This window comes from Pseudorasbora parva, chromosome 24, assembly GCF_024679245.1.
Source record: "Pseudorasbora parva isolate DD20220531a chromosome 24, ASM2467924v1, whole genome shotgun sequence".
NCBI classification, from domain to species: domain Eukaryota; kingdom Metazoa; phylum Chordata; class Actinopteri; order Cypriniformes; family Gobionidae; genus Pseudorasbora; species Pseudorasbora parva.
Window position 1 is genome coordinate 9,867,263 of NC_090195.1, and position 23,024 is coordinate 9,890,286.

A 23,024-nucleotide genomic window follows, 5' to 3' on the forward strand; every position below is an offset into this window, starting at 1 on the left:
ATAACCCCTTTTTTGCCTATCAAAGCTGATAATGAATTTTAAAATGTATTAATCCAATTGGACTTGAAGCAATGCATTATATCCCTTGCGGTTTGTGGCTTGTGAAGGCATTTCTACCGGGTGCCCTCTTGAGCTGGCAGTGTACTGACATGTTTTCTCAGCCCCTGAGGCTGAGGAACCTCAGATGTGCATTCCTTCAGACAATGCACACATTTCAGAAATCTTTCCATAATCTAATAGTAGATGGTGCCGACTAGGTATCAAGACCATTTGGGCTATTCACGAATCATGCTCTTGCGAGTCAGCTCTATGCATGTTTGTTGTGGTTCAGTCCATTTTTAGTAAATGTAACATCAAAATGTCATAATCATAATTGTATGCGGTTCTCTACGTTGCATCTTAAAGGTATACCATTTTGGGTTCCCCAAAGAACCTTTCATATGAAGAACATGTGAAAATCGGTTCCATGGACGTTAAAGGTTCTACATGGAACCACAGATGCCAATAAAGAACATTTATTTTAAGTGTTTAGGCAACACTATATAAATATAAAAATCTGTCATAATTTACTCACCCTCAGGTCATTCTAATCATGTAGGGTGAATTCAGGATGATTGGGACACTTTTTCCAAGTCACCTCAACGGCAAGAAGTGTCCCAATCACCCTGAATTTACCGTATGACTTTCTTCATCTCACAAAGGAGATATTTATGTTGTAGATGAAACACATAAAGTACATGGTCCCCATTCATTCTGCATCATTAAGTGTTCCACAATCCACACCAGAAATAATGTGTTTGGAATGACATAAGGGTGAGTAAATGATGATGGATTTTTACACTTTTTAGCTGAACCGTCCAGTTAATACTGGAATATTAGGTGAATTGAACAGTGTTCATGGGAAGCATATGGTTGAAAGGCTTTATTGTTCTTTGATGTTTCTCTACAGTCATGAAAGGGGGTGGGGGGGACATGGGGAAACATTTTTTTAGCAAAAAATTCCGTCAGTGAGTTTGCCTCACGGAGAGCCTGTGGCATAATGCTTTCTTGTTCAAGCGGCACGCATGTGTCAAAGAGGGGAGAGCGAGGGGAGAAGGGGGAGATAGAGGATGGGAGAGAGAGAGATTCTGACTGAATTCATTATTAGAGTCTCAAGGAGCAGCAGGTAAAAGGGTCTTCTATTAATATCACGCCAAAAAAACGAAATTCGAATAACTGTACTGAATGTATTACATTACATTCCCTAGACCAAACGAGAGCTCATCCATTGGGACATCTGTTATTTTAACACTACGTTTGTGTCTTCCTGTTACCATGAATTTCATAATTAAATTATTTATTGCAGAACTTCCTTTAGAGGAAGCCCCTCCCACTTTGGGGTGTCCCTTGGAATAAAAATGATGGCAGGTTTATGATCTTGACGATGTGCAACTCTCTCTCAGTTAGTACCTCCCTCCACATTCACACTCGATGTCTAATCAACCTTCTCTCCAACACACACAAGCCTAATGCAGAGAATGAATGACAGTGAAAAAGATCAGCGTGTGTGTTTGCACAGCAGTCTGGTTACAATCACACCAGGTCATCAGCTGCGCTCTCCTGATGGCAGCGCATTCTCAGTTGGTATTCTGAAGTATTTAGGAGTATTGACATTTTTCTTTGGCACTTGCATGGAAAGGTCAGACTCAGGCTACAGCACCACATCTGGAATATATGATCAATCAATCAATCAATCAACTTTATTTATATAGCGCTTTTACAATCACGATTGTGTCAAAGCAGCTTCACAGTGTCAAACAGGATAATATTGCGACAAAATTAGATTTGGCTGTACAGTCGTACTGGAGAAAACAGTAATGTTATCAGCTTAGTTTAATTTATCATATAGCAACAATGTTGGCAGATCAGTATTTAAGTTTATAGAATTAAATAAGACCTAATTCATAAATTTTATTTGTATAATAAGTTGAATAACTTTAATCATATTTTTAGTGTCCCCAACTGAGCAAGCCAAGCCAAAGGCGACAGTGGCAAGGAACCAAAACTCCATCAGGGCATGATGGAGAAAAATAAACCTTGGGAGAAACCAGACTCAGTCGGGGTGCCAGTTCTCCTCTGGCCTATTAACACACCGTGTAAGATTATTATTCTGGCAACCTTACAGGTCAGAAATCATATTAGATTGGAATATTCAAAATTTCAGGGTATAACGGAAGAGACAGATTTATTTGGAAATAAATGATGGGATGGTGCGTCGATTACACAAGAGTATGAATACATGAAAGATCGGAATTATTGCGCCGAAGACGGGTTTTGAGCATGTCGTGCCAGTGAGGCAAATTCGGAGGAGACACCATTAGACACGGCTCAGCAGACACTCCAGGATGAGCTGGTCATGTCCAGGCAGGTCCACCATCCGATCCGGACAGGGCCCAGATCCGGGATAAACCTCGGGATAAACAGAGAGACAACATTAGCGTAGATGCCACTCTTTTTATGATGTAACGAGTACATCAGGTGTTATGGGAAGTGTTCCCGGTTCCGGCTGACCTAGTTAATGCAGCCTAACAATCAGTCAATTGAATTGAATAATAAAAAGTTACAAATGTTCTATGTGTATGCCATAGTAAAGAGATGTGTTTTTAGTCTAGATTTAAACTGACAGAGTGTGTCTGCTTCCCGAACAATGCTAGGAAGACTATTCCAGAGTTTAGGAGCTAAATAGGAAAAGGATCGACCGCCTGCAGTTGATTTAGATATTCTAGGTATTATCAACTGGCCAGAGTTTTGAGACCGCAATAGACGTGATGGAGTATAATGCGTTAAGAGCTCGCTTAAGTACCGGGGAGCTAAACTATTTAGTGCTTTGTAAGTAATAAGCAAGATTTTAAAATGTATGCGATGTTTAATAGGGAGCCAGTGCAATGTTGACAGAACTGGACTAATATGATCATACTTCCTGGTTCTAGTAAGAACTCTAGCTGCTGCATTTTGGACTAGCTGGAGTTTGTTTATTAAGCGAGCAGGGCAACCACCCAGTAGAGCATTACAATAATCTAGCCTTGAGCTCATGAACGCATGTACTAACTGTTCAGCATTTTGCATTGAAAGCATGTGCCGTAATTTAGATATATTTTTAAGATGATAAAATGCGGTTTTACAGATGCTAGAAACGTGGCTTTCAAATGAAAGATTGGTATCAAAGAGCACACCCAGGTTCCTCACTGACGACGAGGGCTTGACAGAGCAGTCATCAAGTGTTAGACAGTATTCTCGGTTACTACTTGTGGAACTTTTCTGTCCAATAATTAAAAATTCAGTTTTATCTGAATTAAGTTGCAGGAAATTACTATTCATCCAATTTTTTATATCAGCTATGCATTCCGTTAATCTTGTGAATTGGTAGGTTTCGTCAGGGCGTGAGGAAATATAGAGCTGAGTATCGTCAGCATAACAATGAAAGCTAACGCCATGTTTCCTAATGATATCTCCCAGTGGTAGCATATACAGGGTGAAAAGCAACGGTCCTAACACTGAGCCTTGCGGTACTCCATACTGAACTTGTGATTGGTGTGACATCTCTTCATTTACTGCTACAAACTGATAACGGTCAGATAAGTATGATTTAAACCATGCCAAAGCAGTTCCACTAATGCCAACATAATTTTCGATTCTATTCAGAAGAATATTGTGATCGATAGTATCAAATGCAGCGCTAAGATCGAGTAACACTAATAGAGAGATACAACCACGATCAGATGATAAGAGTAAATCATTTGTAACTCTAATTAGAGCAGTCTCAGTGCTATGATACGGTCTAAATCCTGACTGGAAATCCTCACATATACCATTTCTTTCTAAGAAGGAACATAATTGTGAAGACACAGCCTTTTCTAGTATTTTTGATAGAAACGGTAGATTCGAGATTGGCCTGTAATTGACTAATTCTTTAGGATCAAGTTGCGTTTTTTTAATAAGTGGTTTAATTATAGCCAACTTAAAAGTTTTCGGTACATATCCTAATGTCAAAGATGAATTAATGATATTAAGCAGAGGATCTATGACCTCTGGAAGTATCTCTTTTAATAGCCTAGTCGGTATAGGGTCAAGCATACATGTTGTTGATTTTGATGATTTTACAAGTTTAGCCAATTCTTCTCCTCCTATAGTAGTGAATGAGTGTAATTTTTCCTCAGTGACACTACAGCGCCTCAGTGACACTACAGCGTATATGAGGACTGAGGTTATGGAGAACTTCTCCGGAAGATCCCTCACAACAACTCCTCTCCTTAACTCCGTCATTGTATTAGATGAGTTTGAGGTTTCCCTTTTGTCTAGCTTGTATGTTCAGCGTAAAGCTCGGGTTGAGTCTCTGGGACCTTTCCACTCAACACAAAGAACCGGCAGAAGAATGGTGTGTCACCTTTGCTTTTCAGAGTTTTAAATGGGGTGGTGAATGTTTTCTCAGCACTGGGAATGCCTCTGCATCTTTATTATAGCGGTTTAGACCTCCCAGTCCATTCTTTTGTGACGTAGCATGCCTTTATTGTTAGTGGTTTGAGCGTTCCGTTTTATGTGGTATAAATGCCAAAGATTCACTCAAGTCCCAGAAGACACATATGGCACTGTTGGTTGATTCTAAATAACACCCAGACGCCAAACATGTGCCCTACATACGCAATTATCATGAAGAACTCCTTCTCAATGGTGCTTTGAGATTTTGAGTTCTTCCTCTTAGTGGTGATCCTTGAACAGTGTTTATCCTTCATCTTGCTTCTTTAAACCACAATGAAACTGTTTGTTCAGGTTTACTTAACCCAGCTGTTGCTGAAGTGTCTTCCAACATGGTTAAAGGTGGAATCTGGAATTTTACAAGGGTCAAATATAATAGGAATTGAGACCAATGATTTGAGTTTTGGCCTTATAGCATACAGTAAAACAGATTGAATTTCAGATATTGGCTGTTTTTTGTGGTTGGGGCTCATAAAATAATGTTTAGAGATCATTTTGATACAGTCTCTCTGGTCATTATTTGGTTAGTTCAGTTCATTTGACTGCAGCTTTCATTTAACTTGCTGTCAACACACACGCACACACACACACACACACACACACACACACACACACACACACACACACACACACACACACACACACACACACACACACACACACACACACACAAACACGTTGGTCTATTTGGCTTACTCCATAGGCGTAATGGATTTCATACTGTACAAACTGTACATCCTATCCCCCTTACACTGCCACTGACCCTAAACCTACCCATCACAGGAAACATTCTGCATTTTTACTTTCTCAAAAAAACTCCTCCTGTGTGATTTATGAGATGTTTTCCTCATGGGGACCAAACAATGTCCCCACAAGGACAAGGATTTCAGATATTGCCATCTTTGTGGGGACATTTTGTCCCCATAACGTAGGGATTACCAGCCCACACACACACACACACGCACACACACGCACAATATTTTATATGACTACCCATCTATTCAGTAAATATGGATATAAAAGTTTTACAAATGCAGTAGCTGTTTTATATGATTTGACTAGATTTGACCTTGCAATTATATAATAATAATTATGGTATGTACATATTTTAAAAGTTTAATAAAATTGTATAGATAAATAAATAATATGCAGATTATATCCTAAATCATTTTAAAGTAGTTCTGTGGAAGTTTAAGTTAAAAACACATTTCTAATTTTTAGTTATTAATTTTGTTTTGTCTCCTACAACAGATTTATCTGGAAGCTTGTTTCCGCCATAGAATAAAGAATTTTATAAGATAATTACAACTTTTTATCTGACAATTCTAACCTTTTTTCTCACAATTCAGATTTTTTTCATAATTGCGCAATAAAGTCAGAATTGCGGGATATACAGTCGCACTTGTGAGTTATAAATGGTGAATTGTGATATATAAACTCACAGTTGTGAGATAAAAAGTCGCAATTATCTTTTAAAATATTTTATTTTGTGGTGGAAACTAGCTTCCTTAGATTTACATGTCTAAGGCCAAAAAACACTTTTCTCATAAAATACATTGCACATCACTTCATTTTTCAAAGACTCTGAAGAACAGTGTTTGTTCGAAGATTCAGTCTCTCTAAGTCCCTCCTTTCCATGAGCTTACTCTGCTCTGATTGGTCAGACGGCCCAGTCTGTTGTGATTGGTCGACTGCTTACAGCATGTGTTGGAAACAACACGGCCATTATAATATTTAATTGTCAGATCCAGAGGTTTCCTCGGTGCTTTTATACACAGTGATACAAACAGTAACGGTGTTGGTTTTTCCTTTTTTAGTGCATGCATGCAAAGAAAACAGTCTTTTTGACATTTCAACAACATGAACCAAACTACTCCCAAGTGTTTGAGGGCGGGCCAGAGTACCCATAGGTTGGAATTATGCAAATTTGTTATGTAGTTATGTAACCTGAAGTTAGAATGGAATTACTGACGAATTGATGCGGCAGTTCAGATCGATTCAGCATTATTTGTCGTGCACTTTGCTCTTTAAAACTTTGCAGGCCTTTTACATTCACAAACAGCTATATTACACACTGCATGAAAGGATGAAAGCACTGCATGAATAGGGGCACAAGAAGCGCTTTATCTGCTTAACAATGAATATTTCTAATGCATTCTCCGTCATTTATTGATTCTTTTTTTGTGTGTATCTTTTCGACCCCATGCAGCAGAACCCGTGGATGTCCTTAAAGTATTAGAATTTCCCACTGTCCCAGAAGGAGTACAGAAAACTTCAGGATTTTGCACAAACCGAAGAGCATCACAGCCAGACACGGCCTTCAAAATCAGCAAGAATGCCCAGATCAGTGCCCCAACCAAGCAGCTTTTCCCAGGTAAGCTGAACCCCATGAACATGTCTCCATATCCTGCCTAGGTTTAGCTGCATTTAAATGTGCCCTTTGTTGCCGTTGCCAAGGCTTTTGACAGGAGATGCCATCTCTGATTGTGCAGGGCCATGTTTCACTCAGACGGTTGTATTGTTAAGCGGCGGGAGAACTTGGCTGAAATCTCTTGACCACAGCATGGCTTGTCTGCTTAGTTGCATAAGAAATGAACAGAAATGTTTAAAGAGATAGTTCACCCAAAATTGCTCACTCATCATTCCACATGGCTTTCTTTCTTCCATGAAACACAAAAGAAGATGTTTTGCAGAATGTCCCAGCTGCTCTTTTATGTCGAAATAAAAGTAATTAAATGTCGGTTGACCAGTCAATTCCCATAACTTGTGTACTACACTCCTAGTTCTCTGAGTTTATACGATACATTTGAAATGCATTATGTAATTGGAATGTGATTATAATGTTGCAGATGTTTTTTATATGGTGGAAAACAGATGGTTGTTTATTACTTGTTAATATTTGTTCAGCCTAGATAATGCCATATATATGGTGTTTATTATCAAGTGTTTTGCATCTCCCCTTTTTTGCTGGATATGAGGGATTATATCTGATAAACTGTATAAAATGTCAAATCTTATTTCAATGATTTTCTCAATGTGTGCCGTTAATGGCCTTTTTAGTTAAACAATGCATGCAATGCAGTGCAAAAAGATCAAAGAATTGCATGAATAAAACTGCATTATGAAATCCAGAAAATGCTTTATGGAGGATAAAAATGGAATTCATCAATTTAAACTAAACTACAAAACTAAAACTAACTAACTAACAAAAAAAGTATGTAAATACATCACTGGTCATGTTGACAAATAAATGAACAGATTTAAATGTTTATTTAATTTCAATTTGACAAATATATAGACATTTTGTAAAATGTTAATTAAATGTCACAATAAAAATATGCATGTAACCTGTAATCATTAGCCAAATTCTTTTGGATATAATTTTGCCGAATTCTTTTGAAATTAATAAATCAATTGATTCCTTTTTTTTTTTAGTTGGCACTCCTATAATGGTTCCAAATTCAACAAAGTGATTAGCCGATTGAATGGACCTCAAAACCCCAAATGAACTCTTCAGTGAACTTGTATATTGTTTGTGCTGTTTTCTAGATGGAGTGTTCCCTGAAGACTTTTCCATCCTAACTACCATCAAGCCCAAAGCTGGTGTCCAGTCCTTCCTTTTATCCATCTACAACGAGAAAGGCGTCCAGCAACTAGGCGTCGAGGTGGGCCGCTCACCTGTCTTCCTGTACGAGGATCAGACAGGCCAGCCTGCCCCGGAGGATTACCCCCTGTTCCGCTCTCTCAACCTGGCTGATGGAAAGTAAGTCACAGAGCACAAATCCAAATGTACAGGGGCTTTTTTTAGACCTGTTTAGATCTATCCTCAGAGAGAAAGAATGAGACTGACTCCAGACAGGGTCAGACAAAGGTCAGTCATCAGCCTGTACCAGCGGGAAGTCAACCTAGATTTTTACACTGTAGTCCTGAGCCATTATGTAAATAGGAAGACCTTTCTGGGACTGTTTTAGAGTCTTTTCGGTTGACAAGTAGACAAATCAGAATTTCAGGGGACTATTGAGGCGTTAGTTATGTGTGGTTTCTTCTGCGAGGCAAGCCAGGGGAGATCTCGCTGTGACTCTGGATTGATGGAGTGAAGCGGACAGGGCCGTAGGTGATCTGACCTCGGCAGTGATCCCTCAGGGTTCTGTTATTTTAGAAAGTTGGATCCATTGGGGCTGAAGCTTGACCTCAGAAATTAACCTCCTTACATCATCATGAACAGAAATGTTTGGAAGCTTGTTCCAGCCTCAAAGTAAAACATAAAAAAGTAATTGTGAGATGAAGTTTAAAATAAGATATAACACCCATTGTGAGATATAATAATTGCAGTTCCAAGAAATAAAGTCACGATTATGAGAAAGTCACATTGTGAGATATGAAGTCTCAGTTGCGAGACATAAAGTCACAATTAAGAGATAAAAGGTTGCATTGTGAGATGTAAAGCCACTGTTGCAAAATATAGACACAATTATGAGTCACATTGTAAGCTATACTATTTATAGTTGTGACATTCTCTTTATCACATTGTGAGATTTAAACTACACAAGAAATATACTCACAATTACATTGTCAGATATACAGTCAAAGTTGTGACAAATTATTTAAATTACAAAATAATCGCATTGTGAGATTCGATACAATTTTTAAAAAAAATGCTGCCTGAAATTTTTAAGTACAATCAACTTGGATTTTTAAGTCATTTCAACTTAAATTACAAAAATTTAAAAAAAATTAGTTGATTCTTGTATAACTTAAAAACATACAGATGTTGTCATAACTTATTGATCATATCATTGTTTTACAGTGCATAAAGTTAAAATGTGCAAAATAAATAAATAAATAATTACAAGATAAAAAGTCGCATTGAGATAAATTCAGTTTTGAGAAAGTCACAATTATGAGATAAAAATTCACATTGTAAAGTTCACCAGAAATAAACTCAGTTCACATAGTGAGATATAAATTCATATTTGTGAAAAATAATCACAATTATGAAAGTCGCATTGTGAGATTCTATATAAAGTCAAATGGGCAAAAAATACACAGATAATAAGTCACAATGGCCCTCATTTATCAAAAGTGCGTACACCAAATTTCCAGCGTACACCTTGCGTACACCTAAACCCACGGTGACTTTGAGATTTATCAATATGGACGTTGGCGTACGGCACGCTCAAATCCTACGCCAGCTCAGGAGGTGGTGTACGCACGTTTGAGTTAGTGGGAAAATGCGCAGAAAAACAATTCCTAACACCACAAAACGCACTGACAAGATATGCTATATTATGACCCACTGTTAAAAACCACAACAACAACATTCAGTGTTTATTTTTGTGCAACATGAACGTCAATGTTTAATTTGTGTGACTTTACCAAAGCGTTTGATTTGTAGGCATATGTATTCCTCCAGTCGCGAGCCTGTGCGCTTTACCGGCCCGCCTGGCCCGGCAGCTGCGCACGGACTGGGACTAAAATAATTCAGACTGACAAAATAATAAAAATGACCTTCTTCTTTTAAATAATAATAAAATCAATAAAAACGACATTCTTCTTCTAAATAACAAGTGTCATTAAGAATAATAATAATAATAATAATAATAATAATAATAATAATAAGAAGAAGAAGAAGAAGAAGAAGAAGAAGAAGAAGAAGAAGAAGAAGAAGAATCTTACAAATTGCCATGTAATTATTAATGTGAATGAATGGTACTCCACATCACATCATCACTGTCGTACACCCCAATACATGCCGTGATACGAAATGAAATGCTAATTGTTTCAAAACGTGCTGTAAAATAATGCATTGTGATGGTAATTTATCATCCAAACAGCTATTTAAACTGCTGGAGTGCGCTTCTCAACCCCCACACTATTAACAGTACTCGTAATTTGGGTCCATATTTTGTTTTTGTGGGTGCCTTTATTCCCACTCTTTATACTCTTAAATAAAACAATTTAGTTTTTTTCCACTTCCCTGGTGATGGTCTCGATGGGTGCGTCTCAATCATCTCACTAGTTCAGTAGTCAGAGCACTGATCAGGGAGTCAGCCCATTGACTTATGTCCTAATCAGTGCCCTGACTAGTGGACTAGTGAGATGATTGAGACGTGCCCGATCTCCACGTCGGAGAAATTTCGCTTCTTTGCCGTCTTCTGTTTGTCCATGGCGTAAAATGAGGGCGTGGGGGAGGTGGAGTTGAATATATAGGGGCGTGTTATTCTAATGACGATCGTTTTCAGCCGCGGGATTTATCAAGGGCAAGTATTGCGTACAGCTGGATTGCAGAGGTGCGCACAGTTTCATAAATCAGGCGGTGAGAGGAGTGTAAGCATAATCTTACGCCAACATATACACCCGTTTCTACGCAAGATTGATAAATGAGGGCCATTGTGAGATCAATTCATAGTTTCGAGAAATAGTCTTAATTATGAGGGGGGGGGGGTCATATTGTGAGATATAAAGTCACATTTACAAGAAATAAAGTTGCCTTTGTGACATAGTCACATTTACTTTTTGTAATCTAAAGTGCAAACATGCTTCTTTAGAAAATATTACTCAGTGTATTTTTCATTATTAAAAATTCATATTATTGCAATGCTCATTATTGTCCAGAAACTACTTGGGCCTTATTTTGACATCGCCAAGATTTTAAATGAATTGACAGCAAAATGTAACTCAATGGACGTGCTTTGTCTTATTAGGCTCAAGAGGCTTTATTGTAGGTATCAGTTCAGGGGGGTGTTTTGATGTAAGAACAGCATCATTTCCGTAAAGGATTAAAGCGCTTATGTTTCTGATTGGGATTTGAGGTTAAATGCACCTTGATTGGGTTCATTCTGTCATTCCAATTCCCTTATGCTGGAAGAATTATAGTTGCAAGTGGCTTATTAAAAATAATTTGTACAGCTAAACAGATTAGCTATTACAAATTAACATACATTTTATCGGCTTTTGTGCTTTATCTTCCTTAGAGGCATAAACATCACTTTTGAATATCAATAACGATGGAAATAAGATCTAATCTGAAATTAATTCATGAGAAATGTGTTGCTCTAACATACAGTATTATAATCAGAAAATGCTACATTGTGTTGCTGACATCATTTATGCATATGTCACATAGAAAGATGAATTACACCACTCTATGTCCTTAGGGAACATGGGTAATTTTTTGGGTGTAAAAATGTGTGACTTTAAATCATTGCATTTGGCAAGTCTAGGAATTAACTAAAGTTTTAGAACATTCACAGGATGTTTTTAACGCCTAAAGGCATGAAGTGTGGTTTTACACTGTCACACATCTATCAGTCATTTGCTTAATCGCTAAGTCTTAACCATGTAAATTGCCTATTTTTATTCCCTTAGCAGGTACGTTATCCAAAACAATGATTTCTAGCCACAGTAAAGCCTGTCCCAGTTCAAGTTTGCCAAGTACTTAAAAAACACGAGCCAAAATAAAGGTTTTTCTTTCTAATGAAGTGGATTATGGGAAATTGATCACACTCATGGGAGCTATTGATACGCCTTTGAAATCTCACTGTTGCTTCTTACCGCAAGCCCGTCCAACAGTTTCCTTCCCCAGCTCAATGTTTTGATTCTAGAGTTCAGTTTCTCTGCCGTACCTTCCTGACACACACTTTCTACAATGTTCACAGTGTCTGTCATGCTGGATAACCCACAGGAGGGGATTTTGTCTAGGGTTTAATGAGTTTAATCCAGTGTTAAACAAGGCCAAAGTTTGAAGGCTGGAATGTGGTCCACTCAGGAATGTTATATCTCAAGAATTGTCTAAGGTTTTAAAGTAAAGCACGTCTCACGTGTGGCGGCCGTTAACCGTTTGCTGGGTTTGTAATCACCTACTCTTCTTGTTCTTCACAGGTGGCATCGTGTAGGCATCAGCGTTGAGAAGAAGACTGTGACCATCGTTGTCGACTGCAAGAAGAAGCTAACCAAGCCCTTGGGCAGGAGTGACGGTGCCAGTATTGACACCAATGGTATAACTGTTTTTGGCACCAGGATCCTGGATGAGGAAGCTTTTGAGGTAAAGCTGTTTTCGGTGCATCAATGCATGGATGTCACTCTGAAGGCCTGACTGTGTGAGCTGATTGATCAAGTATAAATATATATGCGTATTTGAAGCAATGAACATGAGAACAACATCTGATCATTTGAGAACAGGAGAGTTAACCAGAGCTGGATTTATAGTCCAGCTCTGGGGGGTTTGCATGCTCTGTTCAGCCCATTTAATGACAAATAAAACTAGCATGGGGCAGAAATAAACTGGCCTGTAAACAAAAAAACTTCTTCTAAAAGGTTTTGAATTAAGACTAAAATCAATTATTGTCCCTCTTGTGGATGGCAAAACCTTATATATACGTCATGCTTGTATATGACACATCAAAAATATTTAACCCCCAAATACCCACTGCAGCAAAATTTCATCACAATCAATAAAAAAATCCCATTTTTCACTAAATATGTGCTAAATCTGCATACATTCATACTATATTCAGCCATGTTAAATGTTGTGACTGCCTATTGGCAGTGGCACCTTTGATAAATGTTCAAGATTGAAATGTTCAGTTTCGAAGTTTGCTGATAAATATTTGGCCTGTAATATTTTCCCCAATGCGTTTCATTTTAAGACCAATTCACACTACACAGACAAACTCCAACAAACACGTTTGTTGGATCTCTGTGTTACTCCTGTTGGCGTCTGTTGGTGTTGGTCAGGGTTTGTTTTCACCTGACTGACCTTATTCAATCTTCATTTGTCGGAGTCTGTTGGGGCAATGTAAACATGACAGTTATTTTTCATAAAGTTCTAAATTAAATGACCAACTTGTTTGTTGGCATTTATCTGTGTGGTGTGAAATGGCCTTGCTTGGAATTCTTGCGTTTCTGAGGCGATCTTTGGGGTTCTGAGGGTTAAACAACTGCATACGTGTATAGTCCAGACTAAGGAGAGTTTCTTTGCAAATTTCATAAAAGGGAACTTTGTGGCATGTTTTGTAGGCCTATGCTTTGTTTTTGACACAAGCTAACCGCTATTTACATTAGCATTCCATTCATTTGTTTGCCTTTTATAGTTTTAAAGATCAGTGTTTACATCTCTATGGCAACCTGTCAGCTTATAACTTTGTGGTAAGTCTGTTCTTTTTAGCCTAATGCCGCATTCATTGTTAATTGCTCCTTAAGCAATTAACATCAAGTTGTTAAATGTAGCCCTTACTTTTCCACATAATAAATACACAATACTCAATTTGACCAGTATTAAGAGATCAATTCCATAATGGCAAAGGTGATATTTGTCCCTCTGGACATGAGCTTATTCAGGATAACAGAGACAAGCCTTGTGTCACTGTTTACCTTTAAGCGGTCGGGTTTTCCCCTTGCTTCCTGTTATGAAGGCTTCTTTCACCTTGTAATTAAAGCTACTCAAAGCCAGAGGAGCCTCTTCATGCACAAATTGCTTACTGCCTCAGCCGACAGGGCTAATGTTGTGAACTTTCTAAACTAAAACTATAGTATTTGCATCATTGTACAATGTACTTTAAAGGGTTAGTTCACCCAAAAATGAAATTGATGTCATTAATGACTCACCCTAATGTCGTTCCACACCCATAAGACCTCCGTTCATCTTCAGAACACAGTTTAAGATATTTTATATATAGTCCGACAGCGTATTCAAGTGTAGGCACACTATACAGTCCATGTCCAGAAAGGGAATAAAAACATCATCAAAGTAGTTATTTGAGGTTTGAACACAAACAAGGAAGAGAAGACAATGCTGAATGAAGTCGTAGTTTTTGTTATTTTGGGACCAAAATGTATTTTCGATGCTTCAAGAGATACTAATGAACTAACTGATGTCACATATGGACTACTTTGATGAGGTTTTTATTCCCTTTCTGGACATGGACAGTATAGTGTGCATACACTTGGATAAGCTCGGACTAAATATAAAATATCTTTAACTGTGTTCCGAAGATGAACTTTACAAATAAAACTGCATTAGTTAATCAGATTAAAGTTGTTTTATATTTATTTTAAACATTATGAAATAAATAAACCCATAGCAACTTTATTGTAGGCCTAATACAGTTTGATTTATGATAAAAAAATTTACTTTTGGCCCTCGGCTCTCAATCAAGTTTAATTTTTGGCCCTTCATAGGAAAAAGTTTGGGCACCCCTGGTTTACATAAACACATTTTGGTGTGATTCAGAAAATAGAGATTTCTGTAAGGGTGGCATATTTATGCAGAAGTATTAATTAGCAGACATGACAAATTACAGATTTAAGGGAAAGTCAGCCATCACCTTGATTAGAGCGGAAAACGCGATGCTAATGCTAATTATTAAAATATTTTCACAGTCGTGATTGCATGTGATATTGTGATTATGGCATATATAACGTTAGATGTGCTCAGCAACTTGAGTGCAACTTTGTGCACTTTTGATTCATCAACACCTCTTTGATATCAACAGCTATTTTTGGTGCAAACTTGTGTCTTTTAGGTAGCTTGTTTCACAGTGTTATGTGTGCGTTTGTCCTCTTCTGCTCTTTTAAAAGTCAACAATTGAGGCAGTGTGGAATGTGCAGGGTCAAAATGAGTTAAAGCTGTAAATAATGATGTACAATGGGCCGATTGACAGGTGATATTGAAATGCATTGCATCTTGTTAAAAAGGAGGGCTAGCTGAGGCCCTGGATGTGTGTTTGTTACTGAGAACTTACTGGGGAATGGGAATTATTTCTTATTAGCCCTTATTGTTCTTAAACATTTTTTTTTAAAAATGCAAGTATTTTTCAATTGGGACTTCTTGTTGTTAGCGAGGTGGCATTTTATTAATTTTTTTACCCTTACACTTTAGGCTTTGTGCTGTTGTGAACCTTGTTTATGTTACCTTAAAGGGATAGATAACTCAAAAATGAAAATGTTATCATAATATACTCCCCCTCATGTTGTTCTAAACCTGTATGAGTTTCTTCTGTTGAACACAAAAGAAGATATTTTAAAGAGTGTTGGTAAGCACCTAGACAGTTGACGGCACCCATTTACTTTCATTGTATTTTCCCTACTATGGAAGTAAATGGGTGTCTGGTTACCAGCATTCTCATCGCTTTTTGATAATTTGATATGTCAAACTTTAATATGCAATATTTGATATTTAAAAAGTCCCACAAATGACAAGCAGGGGAAACTCATGGTCACAAATATAGAATTCATTCACGCAATGTATTAACATGAAACATTCTTCATTCGAGGTCATGATATCTATTTTTTCTTCTGCATATGTGCGAGGCTCCGTATATGTGTAACTTCTTCTTTCTTTTTTTTTGTTGCAGTTTAATATTTGCTATTTATATAATCATACATATTTTGAGTTTTTGAGTCATGTCATAAAGGTAATCTAGAAGTGGTCTCATAAAGTTTACCTGACAATTCCATAAGTTTCATCCTATGCAGATTCTTAATTTTTCACCTCTCGCAGCATAAAGGAGCTATGAGAGGTATGCCCAGTATTTAGATTTGACGTGTCATCTGGGATTCGTATGGGTGGAAACACAGTGTTCCCTGTCTGAGAGCATGAACACCATGACTGTTCCCACTGTATGGTTACTTCTGAAGTGTATTTTGGGAAATATTGCGGAAATACCTGGTCAGACCCATAGGAGCGACATCCCTTACTAGCCCTGGATGAATTGACACTTTGTAGGGTCTGTAAAGAAGCCTTTGATTTTTGCACATTCTACTGTGACTATACAGTGTGCTATATTTTCAGGATAGTTGTCTGAAAACAGATACAAGTTGAGCTATAGAGTTTATTTTTTGTATTTTATTTTTTTACTGCACTTATTACCATGTCTAATCTCAATCCCATAATGAAAAAGAAACTTTCTTTAAACTACCAGGGTTATTATTGTTAACCAAAACTAAAACTAGAACATGACTGAAATAAAATAAAATACTAAAAACGTTTTATTTTTACCTTGCCGATTTTTCGAAATTTCTAATTTTCAATTAGTTTTCAGTTAGCTGATCAAAAAGCCTGAATTCTTCATATAAAGTGATCGTGTCTTTTTAAAAGACTTGGATTAAACCACTCAATTCATATTGCAATCTCTTTAAAAATGTTTTGAAGAATCATAGTTTTGAGTGAATAGACTTTATATGGAGGGACAGAAATTTCTCAGACACCTTGTGTTCCGCAAATGAGAGTGAGTAATGACAGAATTTTCATTTTGGGGTGAACTATGCCTTAAATAAATAAATAAATAAATATGAAAACACACAGCTAAATGAATGACATTTTACTTCAAATTAAAGTGAAAAATATATAAATGAAAACTGTTGGTAAAGGTTATGTCCTGAGTGGATTGTTGCACCCGTCATTGACACACTTTGAATGACATACACACTTTTTCCTGAATGGCCAGGTTCCTATCTTAATTACTATATTGTGTGTGAGGTGAGGAAATAGTGCTGACCACAGCTAATAGTGTTGAGTGTGTTGCCGTGCCGCTGAGTTCACGGCTCTAGGCATGGATACATCAAAGTTCACTGCTCCTTTTGTTTCCGATTTGGTGTTCGCCACTATTGGCTCCCTCCAGTTCTGTAATTAGAGCAGTTAAGTACAATTAAATGACTGAGGAAAATTGACCAAATTCTCTCATGTTGTAAAGCTGAGGCATTATGGCACTTAATGACAGGTGTCCTACTGTGCTACGTTGCTATTTGAACAGTTTACTGTATACTCATGCTGGGGGTCTGCATCTTAAATAGTTTTTTCACACACTGGGCCTTACAGACAACCATCCTTTTTGTAAAAAGCTGAGATGTTTACGAATGACTCATCAGTAAAAAGCTGTTGAGTGATGCTATAGGCCCATGTTGTTCAAAGATTGGTACGTTACTGCATAGATTTGTCCATAACATTTTACTTGGGCTACGCCGTTCTATAGATTGCACTTTATATTGTATCTTTGACAATAGTGAGAAATCAGCTGTAAATTCCGCATTTATAACATGTTTACAGTATACATTGCAAGCCAGTTTAAATGAAAAGGAAGTTGCGATTAGTCTTTGTCCCCTATTGTGAAACAGCTTCTCGAGCAAGAAAAATGTAGGGCGGGATTTTGTCGATCGGGATTTGATTGGATCATTGTGGATTGCTATTGGTCGATCTCATGTGATTGATATAGGTTGTTCCGCCCTCACACCAGTAAACACATCATCAGAGAATAGATGTCGCTGCAAGAGGGAAGTAAAGTTATCTGATTAAAGAAATAATAATGATCTGCTTGGATAAATCATTTATAATACATATTCCTTTAAAACAAGAATTTTGATTTCATGGGGACTTTACCATACCTCTGGGTGGGCTTGGTGTTTCTAAATTTTTTGCTTTTTGCTGAAGTTTGTTTGATCTGAGTCAATGCTAGTCTTAGCCTAGGCTTTCATGCGTATCTTACTCAGAATAAGCTGTGCAGGGTCCAGGGAGTTGTTGAGGTGCATGGATGACAAATGAGGTAATGCGTGTCACTTTTATTCAGCTGTTGGCTTGATCTCACTGTTTTTCCCTCAATCTTGGCACCAGGCTCTAATGCCAAGCCTGGCTTTTGGGGCCAATCCTGGCTTTAATGGTCTGGTAAATGTACTGTATGCTACCGGGCCAACAGGTGATCAATGCAAATACGGCTTAGAATTACATGACTAGAGCGAGTGTGTGACTCATTCATGATAATGATTGTTTTTTTTAAGAATTATGAATATTATGTAGAAATTTGGTCGTCATATATTAAAATGGATAGTTTACCCAGAAAGGAAAATCATTTATTCACCCTCATATTTCCAAACGGGTATGAGATGATGCAAAAGATGATATGTTTAATGAGAATTATAGAAAACTGAGGCTGTCCAGCTACAAAATGACATTAAAGGTTGCATAAAAATAGCCCGAATGCCTTATTTCAAGTCTTCTGAAGCTAGTTGATAGCTTTGTGTGCAATTTAAGGTTAGTTCTCCACTGATAACGGCTGTGACTGAATCATTGATTCAGTGAAAAGTCACCATGAAATTAAATTTTACAATTTTTGCTTCATTCAAGGCAAGCTGAATGTTGCAGTATTTATTATAAATGTATCTATGCACATCATTATTTAATAATTAAATAATTAAAGTGCCTTTGATCCTTCATAAAAATAACTTCCCCTCGCTCTTGCAGTGACATATCTTCTCTGTTGATGCGTTTGTTGGCATGAGGGCGGGACAACCTGTCACTCGCATAAGATCGACCAATAGCAAACCACAACAATCACATGATCTAATCAATTCAAGATTAACAAAATCAAGTCCCGCCCTACATTTTTTCTTGTTCGTGAAGCCTTTTCAATCAGATATATATTAATAGGGAAGAACAGATTATAACAACTTCCGTTTCATGGCGAATAACCAGATTCGTAAATGAAACATTTCCACATGTAAACTGAATTAAAGATTATGAATTATCATGAGTTTGGCTCTAGAGTGGTTGTCACGATTTTCACTGAAAACTACTTTAGTCTGTTCCTCACACAAGGCTACCGATGACTCCATAAGGCGTTCATTTGAACCACTTGTTCAATTGAAGCTTTAATGTCCTTTCTCATTCACTTTTATTGTGATAAAAAGATTGTTCACTCCAAAAAATGAAGCCTTTTTGTAAGGTTTACACATTTCAGTTTATTAAATTTAACTGAATAATCCTTGCATGTTTTAATTAAATAATTGAACAATACTTAATTATTTAATTAAAATATGTATGAATTATTTAGTTCAAATTGATGGAATTTTACTGTTAATTGAAATATGTAAATCTTAAAAAATATAGATATTTTTCAAAAAATCACATTTTGTGTCCTCATAAATGTACATATTTAAATGTACATATTGTTTCTCTTGCACGTTTTTGCACACATGTTTAGTGTGCTTAACTAAGTTAAGTAACATTAACAAAGAAAATAAGTAACTTTAACTTGGCCAGTTAAAATGTGTTGAGTAATTTCAACATAGTTGTAGTTTGCTTCGCAGTTCTCTTTTTCAGGTACATTTTACTTAAACAACATAACACTGAATTAAGACATCTGAGTAAATCATACAGTAGATAGTGTGTAGACTACATATCCACATTATAGAAGTAATGTGTTACTCACCCAAAGCACGCCACAGAGATCTTAATACTTGATACATAATAACGGTAACATTCATTGGATCAGTAGAAAATGAACTCCAGATGTCACAAAACCGCAGGTTACTAAACCTAACAACAAAAGCAATGATAAAACAGTGTAAATACAACACAACTGGAAAACAGTGAAAAATGCAATCTTATTAATTATTCATGCCCCAGTGCATTAAGGGAACAGCAGTGTCAGAAAGTTTGACATTTGTCAGACATTTCTTTTTTCTGTAGTATTGACTTCACCACAGAATCATTTTTTGTTTCAGTAGAAAGAAAGCCATGCAGTTATGGATATATGAAGGCCGATAAACTATTCCCTTAAATGTCGTATTTTGTTTTCATAAATCAAATACGAATTTTGTTGAAATAAGGAGGTCAACACACCTCTATTTTCCAGTGGGCATACCTGATCATCTTGCTGTTTATACAGTTGAGTTTACAGAGAGCGGTATAAAAATACACAGACACACATGCCCCTAACAAGTCCAAGCCTGCTGGTTTTTTTTTTTTTTTTCGGTGGTTGCCTTGCTACTAAATCGCACAGTCTCTCTCTCTCCCTCTCTTTGTGACAGTGCCAAGCAGAGACCTCAGGTTCGAACACATCCCCCATATCTACTTGTGGACTTTACTGTAAAATTCATGCATTCCTCATAACAGACCCAGGTTGTATCTAAACACAGATGAATATAAAGATCTAAATCGGTCAGTTATGAGACATGTGTCAATATAATCACAACCTCATACAGTAAATTATGTTTTTAATCATTAGGTTGTTCATAATGCAGAATGAATGTATGCTGACTGTTGTTTCTGACACGACAATGGCAAGAATCAGATTTCACTCAATTGGAAGCAAGGCAATGCTCTTTTTCTTTATATATGTGTTGTTGACCAAAAGGTTTTATGTACTGTTGTCTAACCATTGTTGCAGGCCACATTTTATATGAGAGGAAACTTCCTGTGTGGGTTGCTGTTACCAGGTGTTTCATGATGAAACACTTTTTTTTTTACCTGGTTATAAAACAGTAATTTGCTGAACCATCTGACCTGTGTTCCTCATCGTGAAAGTAGTTGATTTGTTGTTTTGTTGCTTTGCGATTCCACCATTGCATGCATTTCCTGCAATATTTTTGTTCTGTTTTGACCAATCACACTTAAAAATAAAGGTGGGCTTATTTGCAATGGAGCTATAGAAGAACCATGTTTTGTTCTCAAAAGAACAGTTCTTAAAATAACTATTCTTAGTGTGAAGAACTTTTTACATAAAGAACCTTTATACACTCTAAAAAATTCTGGGTAAAAAACAACCCAATGTTGGGTCAAATATGGACTAACCCAGCAGTTGGGTTGTCTTAAGCAAATATTTAACCCAACCGCAGGATAAAAACAACCCAATTGCTGGGTTAAAACAACCCAACTGCTGGGTTAGTCCATATTTGACCTAACATTGGGTTAAAACAACCCAGCATTTTTTAGAGTGTAGCTTCCCATTATAAACCCTATGTGGAATGAAAATTTTCCATGGATGTTAAACCTTCTTCAAGGTTTGTTTTGTTTTCAGAATAAAATGCATTGTCATTTCCTTCTTCATTTATTAATGTGCTTTATTAGTATTCCATATATATGTATAAGTATAACAATAGAGGTATTTTGGTACAGTACACTGAAAAAAGTGTGTTGAATGTACATGATTTAATTGTGTACATCGGTGCCACATGAATCAATTAAGTTTAACGAACATGATTTGTTTGTGTAACTAAATACATTTTAAGTGACTTAATTAAGTAGTCTCTTAAGTGAATTTTATATGGCTCCTTGATATGATTCAGGCGTTTAAATTTCATATATTTATTCATCCACTTCAATTTCATATATGTTACACACCGGAATTATAATACTGCATTAGCCAGTTGCCAAACTTTTAGCTGGCAATAACACACATTAGCATCTTAAAAGCTCCTTCAACCAAGCTGTTATGACATTAGTTGTTTTAGTCCACAGCCTAAGCAAATGCTCTACTCTTCTCCACAATGGTAACCCACTGTAATTAAAATGTTCTAATTATTCCAACATAATTGAATATTAAACTCTATTAAACTCCCCCTTTCTCATCTTGCTCAAAAATACATAAAATGACACGTTTACATATAAAATAACAACATGTACTCTCTCTTGAATTAGCCATATGCAAAGCATGATGGGAACTAACAAGCCCCGCCCAGTTTCAGTTAATCCAACTCAAATCATTCATATTATCTCAACACAAACTGATTAAGTAAAGTTTAATTTGGCTTATTTTTAAGTGAATTGAACACATTCAAATTAAGTTAGGACAAAAATGTATAGCAATTGTTTTGCTTTAGCTCATTTTAATTAAGCAATTTGAACAAGCAGTAAAAACATTTTTTTTCCAGTGCACATGTATCTCATGCATCTTTCTGTCATTCGTCCCCTCAGGGTGATATCCAACAACTGCTGATTGTGGCCGACCCTAAAGCAGCTTACGACTACTGTGAACACTACAGCCCAGACTGTGACGTCCCCCATAAGGACACACTGCAGGCACAGGAGCCCGGGGAGGAGGTTAGTAGACCGTAAGCCATTTGCACTGACCAGCAAAGGAAACCATCTTTCTTGCAGTATCCAGAAGTCCAAACGTTTCTGGAAGTCTGACACGTCGCTGATACTTTTGACACTACTGGTCAAACGATTTGACACACAGACACATACTTTGTTGTTGTGTTCCACATGTTGGAATTATAGGAGAGTCATCGAAATTATGAAATTACTGAAGAATAGGGACCAAACGTGTTAATTAAAATCACATTTGAAACCTTAATATTATTATTATTACATAGATGAATTTATTTTTAGATAAAATATGATAAACCACAAATTTAATTGTTTTTAATTTTGTAATTAAAAAATTAAAGGAACAACACATCACAGTGAAGAAAGGTCATTATGTAAGGCATTTTTCTCTTATGCTACAAAGATAATAGATAAAAAAAACTTTCGATATAGTTTTTGCTCTACCGTTCAAAAGTTTGGGGTCGGTAATAGTTTTTAATGTTTTTGAAAACTTAGAAAGGCTGCATTTATTCAATCAAAAATACAGTAAAAACTGTACTATTCTGAAATATTATTACAATTTAAAATAACTATTTTCTACTAATATATTTGAATGTGTAATTTATTCCTGTGATGTTGATGCTGGATTATCAGTGTCACATGATCCGTCAAAAATCCTTCTTATATGCTGATTTGCTGTTAAAGAATCATT

At 36.7% G+C, this 23,024-nt stretch overlaps 1 protein-coding gene across 1 annotated transcript in view; it reads left to right on the top strand.

Moving 5' to 3' along the window:
* The window catches only part of col11a1a (collagen, type XI, alpha 1a), a 119,583-nt gene that overhangs the window by 28,628 nt on the left and 67,931 nt on the right, over window positions 1–23,024 (top strand). The window contains exons 4-7 of the mRNA XM_067434472.1: window positions 6,722–6,886; window positions 8,062–8,275; window positions 12,394–12,556; window positions 22,199–22,324. Of these exons, the coding sequence (XP_067290573.1) occupies window positions 6,722–6,886; window positions 8,062–8,275; window positions 12,394–12,556; window positions 22,199–22,324 (668 nt within the window). The remainder of the gene's footprint in view (window positions 1–6,721; window positions 6,887–8,061; window positions 8,276–12,393; window positions 12,557–22,198; window positions 22,325–23,024) is intronic.